The sequence below is a fragment of the Halichoerus grypus genome, chromosome 15 (assembly GCF_964656455.1).
Source record: "Halichoerus grypus chromosome 15, mHalGry1.hap1.1, whole genome shotgun sequence".
Classification (NCBI taxonomy): Eukaryota; Metazoa; Chordata; class Mammalia; order Carnivora; family Phocidae; genus Halichoerus; species Halichoerus grypus.
Window position 1 is genome coordinate 42,566,318 of NC_135726.1, and position 20,305 is coordinate 42,586,622.

Here is a 20,305-nt window from a genome sequence, read left to right on the forward strand (position 1 = left end):
GGGAAGGCCAGACAAGCTAATTTCTATGCAGAAATGTTTTTGTGCTGCTCATCATTGTTTTTTCCTTAACCAGATACCCCCCAATCGGCTACATCCTATTAGGGGAACTCCCTCCAAAAACTGGCATCAGAGGGGATAAACTTTGGAACCAGCTCTTTTATTGCCTTAATAGGTTAGATTTACAGCCCCAGGCAGGCGGTGCAAGGAGGAACCGCTGGTCAGGGTGGGTGCCTTCGTCCCTCCTGGCTCTGGCCAAGCCCGCAGGAGGGTGGGCAAGTCTTTCCGGCTCCCCTCGGGCAGTGACTGGGTTCCAGCACCACTGCCTGGGCAGAAGAGTTTGGCAACTCACCAACCCGGCCCTGAGGCCTCACCTGGGTGCCTGTGCCAATGCACCTGCCGCTCCGGCCCCGGGGCAATTCCCTTTGGGGGTATTGCTGTTCCTGTAGCCCAGTCTGTGCTCACCTGACTGTGCGGCAGAAAACGGGTTGCACACTCTCCCTTACCTGATGGGGAAACTGAGGCCCCAGAGATAATGAAGCATGTGAAGGCCACAGAGCTCCGGATGTGCTAGGAGGGGCTGGGGACAGACCCCCCCACAGACCCCCCCTCCCCATGAAGGCTGACTCAGGTGGCAGCTCTAATCCCTTGTCTCAGATAAGGTCTTTCTCTGGATGGAGAACCCCCCACCCCACCCCCACCCCCGCCAGGAGCATTGTACTGTTATCAAAACCACCCCTCCGGTTGTTTTGCATTGGGATAAATCTGACAGCATCTCAGATATCCAAAAGAGATCAAGGGTCACAGGAAAGAGCCAGGCAAGCCACGGGTGGTGGCACTGGGGGCACTGTGGGCGGGCGGGTTCCTCAGGCTTGTTTCTTAAAGCCACCTGAAGAACGTGGGGACCCTCAGTCTCAGAGTCGGTGCTCCCCTGCCCACCATGCCCAGCGCTTCCATGCAGGCTCATCCCCCTCTGAGCTGGAGGCCAGAGGCCCTGCAGGGTGGGACCTGCTGCCCCCAAACCTGCTCACAGGTTTGTTTGTGTCATTCCCTAAAGTCTTTGCTAATACAGCAGTACGCAAACTAGTTGCCGGTGCGTCTATATCTGCAAAACACTGCGGAATCCTCCCTGGGTCAAAGTTGCCTCCAAAGGGCTGATGGTCTAAAAGAAGTCACGTGAGGAGGGCAGGGTTGGGAGGTGGGTGGGAGGGTGTTGCCTGGAGCCAGCCCTGTGACTGCAGGTGACTCAGCCTCTCCCCAGGCGTCCAGATCCAAATCTGTAAGTATCCGTAGGTGGGCCTAGCACCCGCACACGCCCCTCCTGCAATGGTAGGGATCACCGAAAGTTAGCCTTAAACTTCTGTGGATCCCCTGGTCTCCTGGGGCCTCTGCCAGGTGCTGAGTTTGGAACATCTGGGCATGTGGCTCCTTTGTTAAGGGTCAGAAATATACTTCAGTGAATTTGGGGTCCTTGGTGAGCTCTTCCTTTCATAAAGCTGTTGCTTCTTTTTTGTTTTGCCCTGGCAGAGTGAGTGTTCAACCAAATTAGCATAAGTCTTTTTCTGCCCTCAAGGAAAATAATCTGGATTTAACACCCCCACCCCAGCCGTGAATTCTCGGAGACCTTTGGCTCCTTAGGCATCCAGTTCTTCCACCACAGGGCTGAAGTTTCGCCCCACTGCAACCTAGGCCCTCTCAGAGCACACTTCCTGGGAAGTTGCAGGGTTTTTTTTTTTCTTTCATACAACTCTCTTACTTCTTAAGCTTCAGCTAAAGCTCTTGACCCTCACTTTCAAACTGTGCTTTTTCCCATTGCAAAGGTGCTTGCAGCATTATTTATGAACACCATCTGCATCTTACCGTCTCTATTCTCCACAGCCTCTTGCTCTCTTGTCCTCCTCTGCTTCACCTTCCTCCTCAGAGGAAGGGTCAAACCCTCACACAGATGCTGGACCTGCCTTTACCACTCAAACTTGCTCCAGACGTGCTTTCAAGTTGTGGAACTTTCTTCAGTTCCTAAGGTCACGTGGTCTCATATTCCTTCCCGCTGCAGCTGGTAATGGTTCAGAGTCTTTGGGGGACCACAAAGACCATATAGCCAGGTGCTCACCAACTACCTGGATTTGGGGCAGAAGAACTTGTAAAGAGTCAGTGGAATGTGCAGAGTCTTTAAAATGTCAAGGATTTACAGTCTCGCCATAAAACAAGTAACACAGGAATTCACTCACTCCTTTAAACACTAACTCCCCGTTTGCTCCTTCACCGCAGATCCTAATTTCTGTCTCTGAATTGGACTAAGTACATCACATAAGTGGAGCCATGCAGTATTTGTCCTTATGGGCCTGAGATACGTTACCTGGTTAGACATACAGGAACTCCCGTGATGCAGCAAATCCAGCCCTAGGTATTTACCCAAAAAGAATGAAAACACGTCCACACAAAAACCTGTGTACAAATGTTCCCAGCAGCAGGCTGGAGCACAGCAGCGTGCCAGGGCTCAGGCTCTCCACGGAGACAGGATGCGGAGTGTGAGGGGTCCCGGAGTGGTTTCTCGTTTAGATGTGGGACACTTGAGGGGTTTTTGCTGCTAATGGGAAGCCTGTGTCGAACAGAGAGGCCGCCCGGAGCGACCCAGACCTTACATCTAGGAATATCTAGGTGTGTGTGTGTCCTCCTGGAGGGAGGGAATCCCCGCCCTCTGAGCCCAGCTGCTTGAGGAATCAAGGAGGTGACAGTCCCCTCCCTGCTGAGGGGAAGTGGACCTGTGCCACACAGCTCACAAGCCCTGGCTGCTGGGAACTGCTCCCTCCCCCCTACCCCCCCACGCCTCGAGTTCACTCACTCACTCACTCCGGGGGAGGCTTGCAGGCTCTGGCTAACCCCAGGGTCCAGTCTCCAATCTCTGGAATCCACGCATCTCTCTCCCTGCTTCCGCTCCTGCCCTGTTCTGCCCATTTCTGCTGGCTCCACTGTGCGAACCTGCGTGCGTCCTGGCCCCACGTGCAATGAGAAACATCTCCCCCAAGGAGCAGGCAGGGTCCCTGCAGAACCTCAGGAGGGCCCCGCTCTGTGGGTGCCCCAACCCCAGGACAGAGAGGGGCGGGTGGAACGGGGACTGGGTCACAGGCTGCCCCCCACCATGGAGTGGGCAACCAGCCTGGCCTCTTTCTTCCCAGTGCCACAAGGCTCCAAGGAAGCCCCAGAGGCCGGACTGAACGCGGAGCCGCCTTCCTGGCCAGGGCTATGGTGTCATCCAGGACTTGGTGAAGGGGAAGTGGCTGCATCTGAGCAGGGCAATACCAGGGGCAGGGGTTTCACTAGCTGTCCACTGCCCTCCGTGGCCTGTGTTATTCACGCCCTTGCCCGCTTTCCTCCTTGCCCCACCCGGGGCGTGGAGGTCGCTCAGCTTCTGGGGCACTTTCACTGGAGAGAGGCACACAGCCGACCAAGTGGGGCGAGCGGCCCTGTGTGTCCCCAGTGAAAGTGCCTTCGTGGTCCCCAAGCCTCTGGAAGCCTCCCTCCTCCTCATGTGTTCCCCCTCCTGCTTCCAGAGTCTGGAACCCCTCCACCCTCCCTCCTGGGACCATAGCCAAGGGGCTGTCCCAGCATCCACTCTGCTCTTTCACTTCCGCAGAGACAGACACCACCCTCCAGGGCTCCCTGCCTGAGTCCTCAGCGCCACCCGCTTCTCCCAGCGCTGTGTGGCCATGTGGCTCCGCAATTTGCCCTCCATCTGCAGTCTTATTGTCCCACTTTCCCAAAACTTTACTGGAATTCTTTTACTATGCAAATTCCGACTCATTCTTTAAGGGCACATACAAGAAAGGTCACCTGATGTCTCCATTATGTTGTAAAAACAGTAAATGCCCAGGCACAGATTCCTGAGCCCAAGGAACAGCCGCTCTGGTGCCTCCCGAGTCTGCGGGAGCTGCGTTTTCCTTCTGTGACTTTCTCTGGTGTTTCCACCACACACGTCTGTCCCCAGAGAACACACTGCCCGGCTTTGCATGGTTCTGAACATGACACAAGCGCATCACTGTGTCGGTACCACAGCCGGGGAAGGGCTCCTGTTGATGTGGGTGTTTCATTCTGCCAGGGGCCCCCCCATCCCCCGCTTCAAGGGCATTTTCGGTGTTTCCGTGCGGGGGCTGTATGGACAGCATGCTCTGACCATGCTTGTACTGTTCCTCAAACTGGCTTGGTTGGCTTTGTCAGACACTCAATATTTTTGATGGGTTCAATGGGTGTCCTTGTGGTTTCCCTGTCTCCTCTTCATGTACTTATTTATGTTACTCCTTCGAAATGCCCGTGCGCGCCTCTCCCCGTTTTCTCTTGGGCTGTCTTCTGCTTCCTGGCCTCCTTCATGCTTTCTGGACCAAAGGCCTCTGTCAGCTCCGTGTGGCTTGTCCTTCCCCTCAGGGGAAGAGCTCTTCCTTAATTGTATTGCTGTCAAATGTGTTACTTTCCTCTGTGGTTAGAGCTTTCCGGGTCTTCTTTAAGAAATCCTTCCGTGGGGGCGCCTGGGTGGCTCAGTCAGTCGAGTGTCGGGCTCTTGGTTTTGGCTCAGGTCATGATCTCAAGGTCTTGAGATGGAACCCTGTGTTGGACTCCATGCTCAGCAGGGAGTCGGCTGGAGATTCTCTCTCTCCCTCTGCCCCTCCCCCTCGTTCTCTCTCTAAAATAAATAAATAAATAAAATCATAAAAAAAAATAAAAAAGAAAGAAAGCAATCCTTCCCTGACCCAAAGTCATGACCTATCTAGAAGCTTAGTTTTGCCTTTCACATTTAGGTCCATACACAACTGTCCAAGAGAAGTATACTGTGAGTCACATATGTAGTTTAAATTTTTCCAGTGGCCACTTTCAAAAAGTAGAAACAAAAACAGGTAAAATTATCAATTTTCATAACAGATTTTATTTCACCCAACACATCCAAAATGCTATCAACATATAACCAGTATAAAAATCATTGGTGAGATATTTCACATTCTTCTTTTCATAGTAAATCTTCAGAATCTGGGGTATGTTTTAGGTTTACGGCACATCCCAATTTGGGGGCGAGATTTTCATCAGAAGTCCTCGATCTATAGTTAGATTACCTTTTAAAGTGTATTCAGTTGAAAAGGTGTGTTCTCACCCCCTTGCGCTCCAGCACATACAGAAGATTTCCTGTCACTGCACGGAGACCCTGCTTGTTCTGGAGACCCACGGATCTGGGGGCTTGTCCTGCTTTCTTCTCTTTTGGCTCCAAAACCAATAGATCTCTCACCTTGGTTCTGGAGGCTAGAAGTCCAAACTCCAGGTGTGGGCACGGGCCGTGCTCCCTCTGAAACCCAGGAGGTGGTCCTTCACAGCCTCTTCCTAGCTTCCGGGGTTGCGAGCACGCCCAGCTATCGTCCTTGGCCTACAGCTACGTCTCTCCAACCCTGGCTGTTGTCACATGGCGTCCTCCCTGGGTGTCTCCGTCCTCACACAGTTGTCTTTTTTAAGGGCACCAGTCATCTGGCATGAAACACCAACCCTACTCCAGTCTGACCTCATCTTCCCTAAGTGCATCTGCACCTACCGAGGCCTCGTCTTTCTTTACAGAATTTTCTTCTGGGGAAATCCAACTCCGCATCTAATGCCCACTGAAATGTTACCTCCTACCCACAGCCTTTCATGAACTTCTCTCCCCCGGACTCTCTTTCATGCTCCCCAGAGAAATGACATTTCTTATGTGGCTCCGAGTCCCTGGCTCGCCTTCCTGCAAGCAGAGATCGGCCCTTCACAGAGTCCGGACGCACTTCTTGTGAAGCGGCTTGGGATCGCACGGCCCAGCACGAACCATCACTTGGGAATTCGGAGATAAAGGAGCTAGCAGGGTACCTAGAGACTGATCAGGCGAGCTTTCCCGCAAGATAGCGGGGCAGGGCATTGGGAGATGGGAGGAAGAGAGAACGTTCTGGGCTGTTCCTGGGAAATACTATTTTTTGTTTTGAAGGATCAGATCATGACTGTGCTTCCGTACAATGAGGTTTTTGAATGTTCTGCACGGGGTCCACCCTGTAGGTCCCACAGCAGCCATGAAGGTGATGAGGCCATTTTGCAGTCCTGTTTTCTTCCAAGCACCTAGCAGGCTCTGTAACTGTGTCTGCCTTTGTCACTGCTACTGTTCTCGACACCGTGCAGAGATAAGCACTCCGTGTATATTTGCTGACTAAATAAACTGCACTGAAAGAAACACAATTCAGGATTTCCTCCTCTCCTCAGAGTGGGAGGCCCCACGGATCTCCACAGAGAGAAGCTGCTGGGAAAGGGTGGCCTCTCCCCCTCTTCTCGGAGCCTGAGGGGTGGGAGCCACTTCCGACCCACCCCCGCCGACCCTCTGTGCAGATCGACCGGAAAACTGAGGGCAGCTCCTCGCCTGCTGTCCCCTCAAGCTCACAGCCACATCCCTGCTGGGCCCCAGCCTCTCTGCACCCGGGCCGGAATTGCCCCGGACTAATACCAAAGGCAGCAGGGCTCCTGGGGCCCGTTTTATAACTGTTCGCCTGATCGGGACCATTCTAGAGCCATATACAGATTCCCCAGGACCAAGCAGGAATGGCCCCGCTCCTGCTCCGATTGGCACCTGCAGGATGAAGCCCTACAGGCTCCTACAGGAGACCCTCACAGCAGTCCGGGCTTTCCCGGGGCCAGTCTGGCCTCCCCACCCACCCCAACCTCCAGCCCGAACGCCCCTCCTGCGGCTCCTGAGTTCTTGCCCCGGCCCACACAGCCCTCTCTGCCCGTCTCCAGCTCCTGAAACCCTGCCCATCCGGTAAGGCCCAGGGCATTCCAGTTCCCCCACGAAGCATCGAAGTTCAGTCCCTGGGCCCCTCAGCAGCCTTGTCTCTCGCCGCTTTGCCTGCCTGGCCCTCCTTCACACCCTGGACTCTGAGCCCACCTGCCACATGCAGACAGCAAACTAGCGGGAGGCTGGCAGAGCCCAAGTGCTGCACGACCCCACCCCTGCCTGGCTGTGACGAGGTCCAGGGGTCACCAAACTTGCCAAGTATGTTTGTAACATGTAATAACTTAAGGCAGAAATGTACAAACGTTCACTTCTCCAGGGAACAAAATGTTCTCACAGAAGGTGGGACAAAGCCAGGAATGACAAAAGTGGCTCTCTACGTATGTGACAAGAGCAGGGTTCCCACGACAAGCCACCCTCCAAGCAGACGGCTGGAAGGTGAGAGACTCACGGGGGTGCTGGGGCCTTGCAGCCTGTTTACACGCTGCCAGAGAGCTGCTGGGTTCCCTGGAAATAACATCGAAGCTGTTTGCTAGGTCACCTCCGAGGGAGATGATAGGGAGTTTGAAATCCCGGTGTGTTGCCCTACCTCTGGTCAAATGAAAATAAATTAGAATCGTTGAACTGTTGAACAAGTTGAATAAAACGTAAAACAACTGTGATCTTCTATCTCAACTCCTAACTAGCAATCAGAGCTCAGGCGTGTAACTTTCGCACCCGACCAGGGCCCAGGGCTGGCCTGCACCCGCACTGAGGCCGGGCTGCACTGGGAAGGGCCTGTAAAAGGCTGTGTTCCGGGATTCTGCCCTCCACACCACTCTCAGGGTCCCGTGCAGCCTGATGTCCCACGTTCTTCCAGCATGCCAGGGACAAGCAGCCCTGGGTGGCCGGCAGTGGCACCAGGAAGTGCCAGGGGATGGTCCTGAGAGGCTGGGGTCACCTGCCTGAGGAGGTGGCGGAGAGGAGCAGAACCCCGGCCCCCGGCATCCTTCTCGGTGGGACTGGGGCAGGGACCCCACCTTGGTGCTAGGTGGCCCCAGAAAAGTTGCCTTTCCAGGAGGATAAAGAAGGGCAGGAAGACGGGGCAGAGCAGAGTTTGTGTAACTAACTGGGGTGTGAGTGCTAGCACCTATCTTTTACCACATGCCAAAACGGCACCCAGAGTGAATGACAGGGTCAGCTCAGCGCTGGACGTGTCCAGCTGACCTCACGCACCTACCCCGCCGCGTGAGCGCTCCGTCCCACCGCCTGCTCCCTCCAGCACTCTCCCGGCTGCAGATCTAGATGCCCAGAGCCAGGCCAGCTCCTCGGGTCCCCTGGCACCCTGAGCAATGCGTCTCACAGGGCCTGGCTCTGTGGCGAGGCAGCCAGTAGGCAAAAATACAGCTCAGCACTGTATGAGTCAAATAAAGCAAAATGTTAAAAAAATGGATTAAATTTCTGCGACAATTTATTTCTACCTTGCCCTGATGAGGAGAAACGCTGCAGCGGAAAGTGGGAGTGGGCCCTTCCCCTGTGCCTCCCAGTCCCAGCGAAGGCAGAGCTCTGGGCCAGGGCCCCAGTCACGCGGGCTGTGGCGGGCGGCGGGAGGCGGCTTCATGTCGCAGTCGCCGGAGCTGCGGCCGCCCAGCGCACCTCCCCAGGGCCGTCACACACACCGGGCCTCTGCAGCGCGGCCTGCAGCAACTCTCGGATTCTTTGGTTTTCCTGGGAGGTAGACTGCCAAACCACCTCAAGCTCGCCTTCCATTTCTCTGAGAAATACACACAAAAAGGAAAAGTTTAAAATAGCACAATGAGAAAAATATTTCTCAAAGTAGCCAGAATTCAAAGGAAGGAATGCTTAATGTCAGAGAACAGATCCCATGGTGCTTGGGTTCTGAGGCAAAGGCTCCCAGGGTTGAATGAAATGCTGAGGTGACCTAGAAACAGAAAAAAATACTGAGTTTTGCCTTTTCCTTTATTTTGGACCTTTGTTCTCTAAAGAATTAACATGTATAAGAATAAAATACAGTCCCTGCAGTGGCTGACCTACATACAGCACAACGGCCCCGCTGTGAGCGCCCACACAGCATGAACCCTGCAAGCCTCTCCATGTCCCCTCTACCTGCCCCCGCTGTGACCTGGCCAACATCAGGCACCTCTCATAACACCCATCTGCGCAGCCAATGAGGGGCCCGGACATAAAGAGTTAGTCTGGGGGTGAGGAGGGGACTGTGCGGAATGGGGCTCATAACCGAGGATGCAGAAAAGACTGGCCTAGATAGACCACATGCTGGGAGTGAGCACCCAGAGAGAACCAAGATGTACGAGTAAAGGAAAGGGTACCAAGGACTCTGTGACGGGTACCATGTGGAGTGCTGAGGAAACTGGGCCGACAAGGTATCCATGTCCTCACAGGGCCGTGGTCTGCTGGGGGAACAGACCAGGGTACCAGCTACCACCTTACAGGATGGTGGACCCCATGGGAGAGTGAGGGGGACAGAAAGACCAGCCTCAGCCTGGGGGGAAGAGCAGGCCTCATGCAGGAGGGCATGGTGGGGAGGCTGGCTCCTTCACAGACATGGCCAGGTGGTTATGGAAGATACTAGAAACTGGACTACCAAGTGGGCTGAGCACTGCTGTTTAAGGAGGAAGACAATGAGATTCAGGGAGGCCAGCGACATGCCCACTTGTCCAGTGTCACTTCTCTTGTGAACTGTTGCTTCCTTCCAAGCCCCCCTAATGCCCACTGGATGTTGGGTGCTATTTAATTAAACTATATTTTAAAAAAATCTCCAAATTTCTCTTTTCTGGCACAAAACACCTAGATGTTTGATAAATTACAGCAATCATGAGCTATGCATAGCCAAACTCAAAACAAGAATAGGAAATCTCTAAGGGCAGAAAGAAATAAAGACTAAACTGAAAGCACACAGGAAGGGAACAGAGTGTTGCTTATTGCTTTAAGGAGAAAAGTCCGTGCCAGAAACCCACATTTTTGTAGAATGGAGACTAGGTGTTGGGCCCATGCAAACTGGGTGGGACAGAAAACCCCAGGGCTCACTCATATCCACGTTTCTCCCCCTTCTTCCCAGAAACACTCTGAACTAACTGCGTGTTCCACAATTGGGCAGGTAAGTGGAGGCACATGAAGGGCCCTTAAAGAAAGCAAGGCTGGGTAGAAAACCTGCCGATCTTCAAAAGAAACCTGCTCTGAGAGGCTAAGTGTCTCCTAGGGAGCTGTAGCCACCAGCTTGTTCTCAAATGGATCTGGAGTTTGAATTTACATTGTTCCCCATGATTGGGCATCCCCAGCACCTGTGTGGAGTGAACAGCCATTTTAGAGACAATCAGGGGAAAAGCTCAATGGATGGGTTAAATAGTACACTGGACACAACTGAAGAGAGAATTAGCAAACTGTAATATAGAGCAGAAGAAATCACTCTGAATGCAGTGCAGAAAAATACCGGATATTAAGGAGTTATACACTATAAATGTAATAATAGCATTTTTAAATATAATAATACATAATATATAACAAATGTAATAAAAGCATTTTTAAAAGACTTTTAAAAGTCTTTTTGTATGTTTTTAAAAAAACATTACTATAGTGTATTTTTAAAATTAATAATGAAATTAAAGTGGCTCCAGGTTGGAAATATTCTCTTGCACCAAAGAGAAGCAAATGCAAATCTTCTCTGGAGAAAAACATCCTTAATCCAGAACCTCAGGATTCTACAGATTAAATTCAACCATATATGCATTCATAGTTAAAAAGTTACTGTATGTAGAAAGAAACAAGCCACACAGAGCAAGAGTCAAAAAAAAAAAAAAAAAAACATTTAAACTCCCCCAAATTTCAGATATTGAAAAAATAACTACAAATGAAATGTTAAAAGAAATAAAAGATGTATTTAAAATAAACAAAGACCAAGAATTTATTTTAAAAACGACTAGGCAGATTTTCAAAAGAACCAAATAGAACTGAAAATGAACTACACTGTTGTTGATATAAAAAACTCAGTGGCTGGGTTAAACAGTACATTGAACAGAGCTGAAGACAGAATTAATAAACAGGAATACTGAGCAGAAGAAATTACCCAGAATGTGGACCAGAAAAAAGATGGAAAATTTAAAAGGCACATGGAAAGTCTAACATACATTTAATCTGAGCTCCAGAAGGAGCTTAGAAAGAATAAGGGGAAATAATTTATTTTAAGAGATAATGGCTTATTTTAAGAGATGAGAATTTTCTAGACTAATGAAAGACACAAGATCACAGATATAGAGAATAACTTACACCAAGTAGATAAGTACAGTTAATCACACACCAATTAAATTGCAGAATACAAGAGACAGAGGAGATCTTTTTTTAAGATTTTATTTATTTATTTTAGAGAGACAGCACACAAGTGGAAGAGGGAGAGAGAATCTCAAGCAGACTCTGCACTGAGCACAGAGCCCGACGCAGGGCTCAGACTCATGACCCTGAGATCATGACCTGAGCTGAAATCAAGAGTGGGACACTTAACCAACTGAGCCCCCAGGCACCCCTGTGTCAGTTATTTAAAAAAATGACAAAAGGCTTGTCAGAGACTTGTCTTTTGACTCGTCAAAACAGACTTCTCAAACAGAGAAGATAGTAGAATATGCTGAGAGAAGAAGACTGTCAAAGTAAAATTCTGTAGCCAGCAAAAATTATCTTACAAGGATCAAGGAAAAATACAGACATTTCCAGATAAACAGAAAGCTTACTCCCAACAGACTCTTACTAAAGAGACTTCTAAATAATATATTTTAGGAAGAAAGAAACTAATTTGAGAAATAAGGTCTGAGATGTAAGAGAGGATATGTTAAAAGATAAACTGAGGAAATAAGAAAATTTTAAGTTTATTTGAGCAAAACTCAACTTGAATTGGGCAGCATCCCATCTAGCAGAGAGAAACGAGCTCCGAGGAGCTGTACAAAATGAAAAACTTTTATAGGCAGAAGGAAGCAGGAATAAGGAAGATATATTCAGCAAAAGTGGGTTGGTTATTGCAAAGTTACTTTCCCTTAGGGGATGGCAAAGGGTCTCCCAGGCATATGACCTAAGTAGCATTGACCACACAATTCTTGACTAACTAGTTTAAGATTCCCTTTCTGGAGGAGCCAAAACTGTAATTAAGTCAAGTCTTGGTTTGGTGATGTGGGGCTAGCATATGTGAGGCCCATTTTGGGCCTGTTGTCTTGTTTATAATAATCAGTAAGTAAAGAAATTGGTACCTGTGGGTAAATCAAAATAAAGAACTATATAGAAACTAGTAACATTTAATTTGGGGGGGCTAAAGATAATGATATGAAATAGATCTTTGTTCTTCACTTTTATCTACCTAATGACACTAGACGACATCATATAAACTGAGGGGGAAAAGAATTAGATAAGAGCATTAGATCTTGCACTGAGGGGAAGAAATGTAGACATGCTGATTAAATTCAGATTTTTTTTTTTTTTTTGTAGCCCAACGCAGGGCTTGAACTCACAACCCTGAGATTGAAACCTGAGCTGAAATCAAGAGTCGGTGGCCTAACCAACTGGGCTACCCAGGCGTCCCTAAACTTAGATTTTTTAATGTTAAATATTCATTGTAAAATTTTAAGGGTAACCACTGAAAGTATAGAAATAGTGTGCATAACTTTCAAACGATTTAAGGACAGATAGTGGAATAAGGGAGAAAATGAAAAACAAAATGCCATTTTATTATTGTGATTCTAAACCTCCTATCTGGCAAGAAATTTGGTATTAGCCCAACTTTTTACATAGTAGCTGTTTATGGTGGTAAGAACTTCTGTGACTACAGAAACCATGATAACCATGATAGATAAGACTTAATCCTGCCTTGCATTTAAGAAGCATCTGGCTGGGGAGCCTGGGTGGCTCAGTCAGTTAAGCAGCTGCCTTCGGCTCAAGTCATGATCCCAGGGTCCTGGGCATCGGGCTCCTTGCTCAGCGGGGAGCCTGCTTCTCTCTCTGCCTGCCACTCCCCCTGCTCATGCTCTGTGTCTGACAAATAAATAAATAAAATCTTAAAAAAAAAAAAAAGAAGCATCTGGCTGATGGAAAACAGATATCTGCATTCTGCATGACATCAAATATATGGATCCTTCTATAACCTGAAGAAATCCCATAAGCGTATTACGATTCTTCTGCATGCATCAGTTTACATTCCAGTCTGTCAAAGCACAGCCATTATGAAAAGGCAGAGTTAAGTACGAAGGACCACCAAGTTCACCTTCATGGAGCATGTGACATTCCCCAATGTTTTTAATACACTGGCAACACTTCCTCTAGCCTATATTTAAAGGGTAAAGTGTAACTGATTTAGTACTTACATGCACAGAAAACATAATGCACCCATCATCTTATGACTATGATCTTACAAGAAGGGAATGATCAGAGATTTTAAAATCCTCAGAAATGAAAAAAAAGAAAAAGCAGAAATAAGACATTTAATCAAAAATAAAAAGTCTCCCAAGAAAATGGAATAAAACAAAAGCATCAACGAGAGGAGAAAAGAGGGAAGGACAATTAGAGGCCCGGGTTGATTTAAGAAGTCCAATATTCAAACAATGGGAGTTCTACAGGGGGGATTAAGGGAAATGAGGAGCACAGCATGGTGAGTGTTAACACCACTGTTGTATACTTGAAAGTTGCTAAGGGAGCGGATCTTCAATGTTCCCACCCTAACCGCTGCACCGTCACCAGCACCACAACAAAATGGGAACTGGGTAAGATGAGAGAGGTGTTAACTAACCTTGAGGTGGCAATCATTTCACAAGATATTCATGTATCAAATCATCACATTATACACCTTCAACTTACACAATCCTGTATGTCAATTGCTGGGGGAAAATTTTAAAAAGAAAATGAGCAAATAAGAATTAGGACCAATATTACATTCAGATAAAACTTAAATGTAAAAAATAAACAGAACGGGTCCAGAGGGTTTTGCTGGAAAATTCTAGCAAACATTCAAAATTAACATCCTCTATGGGGCTGGGGTGGCCCTACCTGTTCTGCTGCAGTGCCTGGTCCAGGACATCCTGCTTGTCCTGCAGCACCCGATGGAGGTGCCTCATCTCTTGCTGGTACTGAGCTGTCTTGCTAGCGAAGTCTTCCTGCTGCTCTGTCAGGCGGTGACTGATGTCATCCACTTTCAGTGCCGCCTGCTTCTTGTACCCCTGGGGGAGGAGGAGGCCCTGTGTGAGCGAGGGGATGCTGCCCGCGGCCCAGGGGATGGCTTCCCGGATGCGTACCCTCCCCATATGGGCTATCAGAGCCCACTGAGATGATGAGTAAACCTTGCAGAAGTCTGATCTGGGAGGGCAAGTCTGGATCATAAAAGTCATAGAAAGTAAAAAAAAGAATATCAAGTATAATAAAACCAAATTTCTAATTTGTATCATGCCTAGTTTTTTATATGCTACAAATAAAAACAGACCAACCTAGCAAGGTCTGTCACACTCTATTGGTAAACAGATGACAGAGATAAAAGCTTGATTCATTTATCTTCCTTCTACATTTTTACTGGATAGCATTTAAGGTATGACTTCCCTCTGAGTTTTTTTTTTTTTTTTTAAAGATTTTATTTATTTATTTGACAGACAGATAGCAAGAGCAGGAACACAAGCAGGGGGAATGGGAGAGGAAGAAGCAGGCTTCCCGCTGAGCAGGGAGCCCGATGCGGGGCTCGATCCCAGGACCCTGGGATCATGACCTGAGCCGAAGGCAGACGCTTAACGATTGAGCCACCCAGGCGCCCCGCTCTGAGCATTTCTAAAACTAGTGTTCTACAGATTCTAATTTGTACTTGACACAGATTCAATTCTGTTTATTAGTCCAGAGTCTCTCATGGTTTGTCTCCCTCTCTGATTTCTCCCCATTCAGTTTTCCCTCCCTTCCCCTGTGGTCCTCTGTGCTATTCCTTATGTTCCACATATGAATGAAACCATATGATAATTGTCTTTCTCTGCTTGACTTATTTCACTTAGCGTAATCCCCTCCAGTTCCAACCATGTCGATGAAAATGGTAGGTATTCATCCTTTCTAACAGCTAATATTCCACTGTATATAAGAACCACATCTTCTTTATCCATTCATCTGTTGAAGGGCATCTCATCTCCTTCCATAGTTTGGTTATTACGGACATTGCTTCTATGAACATTGGGGTGCATGTGCCCCTTCTTTTCACTACATCTGTATCTTTGGGGTAAAAACCTAGTAGTGCAATTGGGTCACAGGGTAGTTCTATTTTTAACGTCTTAAGGAACCTCCATACTGTTTTCCAGAGTGGCTGCACCACTTTGCATTCCCACCAACAGTGTAAGAGGGTTCCCCTTTCTCCACATCCTTAACAACATTTGCTGTTTCCTGTCTTGTTAATTTTAGCCATTCTAACTGATGTATCAATTCCATTTAGAAACTGACAGTTTATATATTCCCTCTGACCCAAGAATTGGTTTACCTCATGGTTTTTACATTTCCAGGTAAAAGAATATTTCTTTTGCTTTCTGATTGTTTATTAATTTCTGGTTTTCATCTTTTTGGTCAACAAATGTGCCTTATTTCTACTCTAGGGGTTGATTATTTTATTTTATTTTTTTAAGATTTTATTTATTTATTTGACAGAGACAGACACAGTGAGAGAGGGAACACAAGCAGTGGGAGTGAGAGAGGGAGAAGCAGGCTTCCTGCGGAGCATGGAGCCCGATGTGGGGCTCGATCCCAGGACCCTGGGATCATGACCTGAGCTGAAGGCAGACGCTTAACGACTGAGCCACCCAGGCGCCCCCTAGGGGTTGATTATTTTTTGAGCCAATCTACAATCAATCATTATATATATAAACACACACACACACACACACACACACATATATAAACACACATAAATAAACCTTATAGATTACCTTAAATCTTCTATAACCTTAGTTACTTTTGTTTAATTTCTTGATCTGTCTTGGACCAAGAGAAGATTAAAGCTCCTATTATTACCATGTTTCCATTTCCCTTTGTATGTCCTATAGTTTATAGATTTGCTGTGTTTATTTAGTGCACAGATATTTGTAGCTACTATATACTATTGATTTCAGTCTTTAACATGAAGTCTCCTCCTTTTTTTTGTTTCATTTAGTGCTTTTGGCCTGAACTTTATCTCAGCACATGTAAAGATTGCAAATTTGCTTTCTGTTTGCATAAATCTGATTATCTTTACTCATCCTTTTACTCTTCAGCTTTCTAATGCACTTTGTTTCAGACTGTCTCTTGGCTCTATCATGGAATACCATTTGCTTCATTATCAATCTGTTTTCTTTTAATGGGTGAATTAAGTTCATTTATATTTGTTTGGTCTCAATTTTGTTACTTTGTTTTATCTTCATACATTTTTAAAGACTTAATGTAGTCCATTTTCTCTGTTCTTTTCACTGTTGTAATTCTACTATTTAGGAATGGATCTCTCTTGATTCTTGTGGTGATTTTTATTCTCATGCCTTTATATTACATGTCCTTAGTCCTCTCATTTATCAAAAGTAACATAATGTTAGCTCACAACAACCTTTTCTGGCCCTACTTAAATATGTTTAAGCTCCTCCTACTTGATTTTTCAGCTTGAAATGATATCCTTGGAACTCTTAGTTATGACATATGAAGCCATCAGCTAGTTTGTTCTACTTTCAACTTTCCTACCTTGTTGACCTATCAGTTTTTCCTTAGTTGTATTAATTCCACATTGTCAAAAAACATTTACATTTTATTCCATCAGCCTTATCCCTGCCTCACTGAAGTCTTAGTTCCCAATTAAATATATCCTTTGCTCACTACTTTTCTGAAATTTGCCCAATTGTTTCTTGATTGGCTGAACTCAAGTTGATTAATCTTCAGGTGAGATTTATGGAAAAACTGTGCCCGGAGTTTTTACATGGTCAAAACTGTCTGAAGAGTAGCTTGGTTGGATGGAGACATCCTTGGCTCACACTCTGTTTCATCGAATATTTATAGAAGTCATTGCACTGCTCTCTGGCATTCAGTATTGCTGTGGAGAAGTGTGATGCCAACATGGTTTTCTTTTTCTTATGTCTTGGCCTTTTGCCTGGGTGTCCAACGTTTTCTTTATCTTTTTTTTTTTTTTCAGATTTTATTTATTTATTTATTTGAGAGAGAGAGAGAGAAAGCTGGGGGAGCAGAGGGAAAGGGATGAGCAGACTCTGCGCTGAGCGAGGAGCCTGATGCAGGGCTTGATCCCATGACCCCAAGATCACAACCTGAGCTGAAACCAAGAGTTGGACACTCAACTAAGCCACCCAGGCACCCCTATCTAGATATGGATTTCTTTTTCTTTATCCTACCTAGTTAGATTGTAACTAAGTGTACTTGAAGATTAAACTTACCATATCCTCACTGACTTTAAAACTATCAGAAATAAAATTCCCAGAAAACTACTATGTCTGCAAGGAATCTCTGATGACATTTTAGAAGTCAACACAACTCCAAAAGCTATCTGGTTCAATTAAATCATTCCTACCACCTGAAGCCACAGGATCAGCTGCCCTGAGTTCTGGGTGGAGGACGAATGCAGCATTTTCAACTTTCCTTTTAGCAAAGCAACCCTTTCTTCAAATAGCATCATGCCTAAAAGCCCACATTTGGGAACAGGAATGGAGCTGCTCTGCCCCACAGAAGGAATGAGTTCACTGGACCTGTGGTGGGAACAGCCCTCACCTCAAAGGCCACTGCCCACTATAAATGAGAACAGTGATGTGCTGGAGGGTACGCTAGTCTTCTCTGAATTTAGTTAGATGGCGGTGATCTTCCTTGGGGAAGGCCCAGACCCAGGCAGAATCCAGAACAGGGTAAGGGTAGCTCAGGGACGTTGCATGTGGCAGACCCTACTGGAAACCAGAAAGCCCCTCAGGGAGCATCTCAGTCTGTACCACTTGAAAATTCATGATGAATAGGCTGTGTGGCTTTCAAAAACTTGGTATTTGTGTTACTTAGGCAATATTCATGAAACACTGGGGGGAAAAAGTCTATTCTTTGCATTAGGTTAATTGCTAATTCTTAGCAATTAGAAGTTAAATTTTATTTAACTTTTAAAAAATAAACAATTTAGGACTTATGTTCCCTAAAACAAAACAAAGGCATAACATATTTACATACATACATACATACACCTGCTTGCTGTTCACCCAGTACCACACTTATGTACACAGAGCCAGTCAATGTTTCGTTGGTCTTAGTTTGTTAATTTCCCAACATAGTAAATGTCATCAATCTATTTCTCCATGTGTCAGGCTCTTTTCATCATCATCTAGCAGAGGTCCTAGATCTTATTCCCCACGCTAGAGCTACATGCCCTCACGGACCTTCCCTTTCAAAACCCACAGGTTCCCTGCCTCCCACACAGGCCTCTAGCCCACCCGCACCCCTGCTCCTGCTCCAGAGAAGTCAGTCTGGCTGGTAAGGCGGTGGATGCCAGTAGTCAGAATACAGATGGCGGGGGGATGAGAGGTCAGGTGAGGGAGGTGGCCTAGGGGAGGAGAGTTGGTACCCTGACAATAGTTTCCTTGGGCAGAGAAACTGGAGGGTGCAGTTAGGATTAAGCTAGAGAGGAGCGGGTTAACCCTGTTCCCTTACTGAACCAACGAATGTTGGGCTAACTTCAGGATAGAGCCTGGAGATTTTTCCATCACAATTTTTTTTCTTTTAAACAGCTGCATGGTATCTTATTATGCAGATAAGCCGGTTTATTTAATGAGTGGATTGGTGCTATAAGCAATACTGCTTTACCCTGTGGATGATTAGTGTGATACATACACGCAACATGAATCATTTTTTTAAACATGGAAGTCTGACCCCAGTAAGGCGCTGTTTCCATTTGAAAACGGCACCTCTGAGGCTAATGGCCACTTACCTTGATTTTTTCTTTTAACCTTCCCAAGCGAATATTGCCTTCTGTGATTTTGTTGAGAACTCCATGCTTCTCACTTTCTAAACATTTAGCCTAAGGAGAAAAGTGAAAAGAAAAATAATGGGCTTTTGGTTTAACAGAAAAATTAAGATAATAATTCTTCTGCAAAGAACATTATTCCTCCCAAGTAATCTCTATTCTGCCACTCCTCCCAGCCCACCACCCTGCCTGCCCCCACTCCCTGTGTGAGAGATGTGGACAGAACTTGGGCCAATAGCTGAGGAGGGGCAAGAACCCAGAATGGCAGGCTGGGTGCCCCTCCTGGGCACCAACAGAAGATCGAGCCCCCCAAACAAGGGGAATGTACTGTAAGGGCTTCGGACACACTTCTCTATGCTTGTGGAATATAGCATTCCTTCAATCGTATCCAAGGAACAAGTGCAAAGATGCAAATAAACTTTTAGCTTGACTACTTGAATAATTACAAAACTAAGGATAACGGAGGGGAGGAGCAAGATGGTGGAGGAGTAGAAGACCTGGATTTTGTCTGGTCCCAGGAATTCAGCTGGATAGGGATCAAACCATTCTGAACATCTACAAACTCAACAGGAGATTGAAGAAAAGAATAGCCGCAACTCTCTGAACAGAAAAGCGACCACTTTCTGGAAGGTAGGACATGCGGAGAAGTGAATCAGAGGCGATATTCGGGAGGATAGACGGCGGGGGAAGGGGCCTCCGTCGGCCGCTTCTGGCAAGTGATAGAGCAGCGGAGCACAAAATCAGAACTTTTAGAAGTCAGCTCTGCTGAGGGATGTCGCTCCAGTGGCTAAGCAGGGGGTGGAACCCTCGCTGGGACAGTGTGGTCTCAGGACCCTCGGGGTCACAGAAAGACCGGGGGTGCCTGAGTGCGGCAGAGCTCCCAGGTATCGGAGTGGGGAAGCCAGCTGCAGAGACAGAGCCGAGGAGCAGGCTCTCAGCTTGGGGTTGCCATAAACCGTGATCCGAGGCAGTCGGGCCACTGCTCTTCCAGCAGGGACCCAACAAGCAACAGATCTGGGGAGACTCCCCTTCCTCCCCCGGGGAGAAGCGGCGTGGAAGTGCACCGCAGGGATCTGCTGGGTTTGGAGACTCCACATGGGGTCGGGTGCCAGAGATAGAAATGCACGGTCACAGGCCGGGTGAGCACAGAGTGCGGCCAGAGACCGGGGAGACGGGAGTGACTGACTGCTTTTCTCTGGGGGCTCACTAAGGAGTGGGGCCCCGAGTTCTTGGCTCCTCCGGGGAGGAGATTGGGAGGCCGCCATTCTCACTCTCATCCTCCAAAGCTGTAGGGAAAGCTTGCAGGGAACAAAAGTTCCCAAGAGCAAACCTGAGCAGATTACTTAGCCCAGACCCGGCAAGGGCGGGGCAATTCCGCCTCCGGCAAAGACATTTGGGAACCACGGCAACAGGCCCCTCCCCCAGAAGATCAGCAAGAACCGCCAGCCAAGACCAAGTTTACCGATCAATGAGAACGGCAGAACTCCAGTGCTAGGGGAATACTGCACATAGAATCCATGGCTTTTTTCCCATGATTCTTTAGTCTTTCAAAGTTAATTTTTTTTTTT

General features: G+C 47.4%; 1 protein-coding gene across 5 annotated transcripts in view; it reads right to left on the bottom strand.

Annotated features, from left to right (window-relative positions):
- Nucleotides 1–8,200: 8,200 nt before the first annotated feature.
- Nucleotides 8,201–20,305, bottom strand: part of CEP89 (centrosomal protein 89) — a 75,686-nt gene continuing 63,581 nt past the window's right edge. For all 5 annotated transcript variants that reach the window (XM_078063801.1, XM_078063800.1, XM_078063802.1 and 2 more), the window contains 3 exons: nucleotides 18,702–18,791; nucleotides 13,805–13,974; nucleotides 8,201–8,525 (listed from right to left, as the gene is read on the bottom strand). In XM_078063801.1, coding sequence (XP_077919927.1) covers nucleotides 8,369–8,525; nucleotides 13,805–13,974; nucleotides 18,702–18,791 — 417 coding nt within the window. In that variant the 3' untranslated portion in view covers nucleotides 8,201–8,368. The remainder of the gene's footprint in view (nucleotides 8,526–13,804; nucleotides 13,975–18,701; nucleotides 18,792–20,305) is intronic.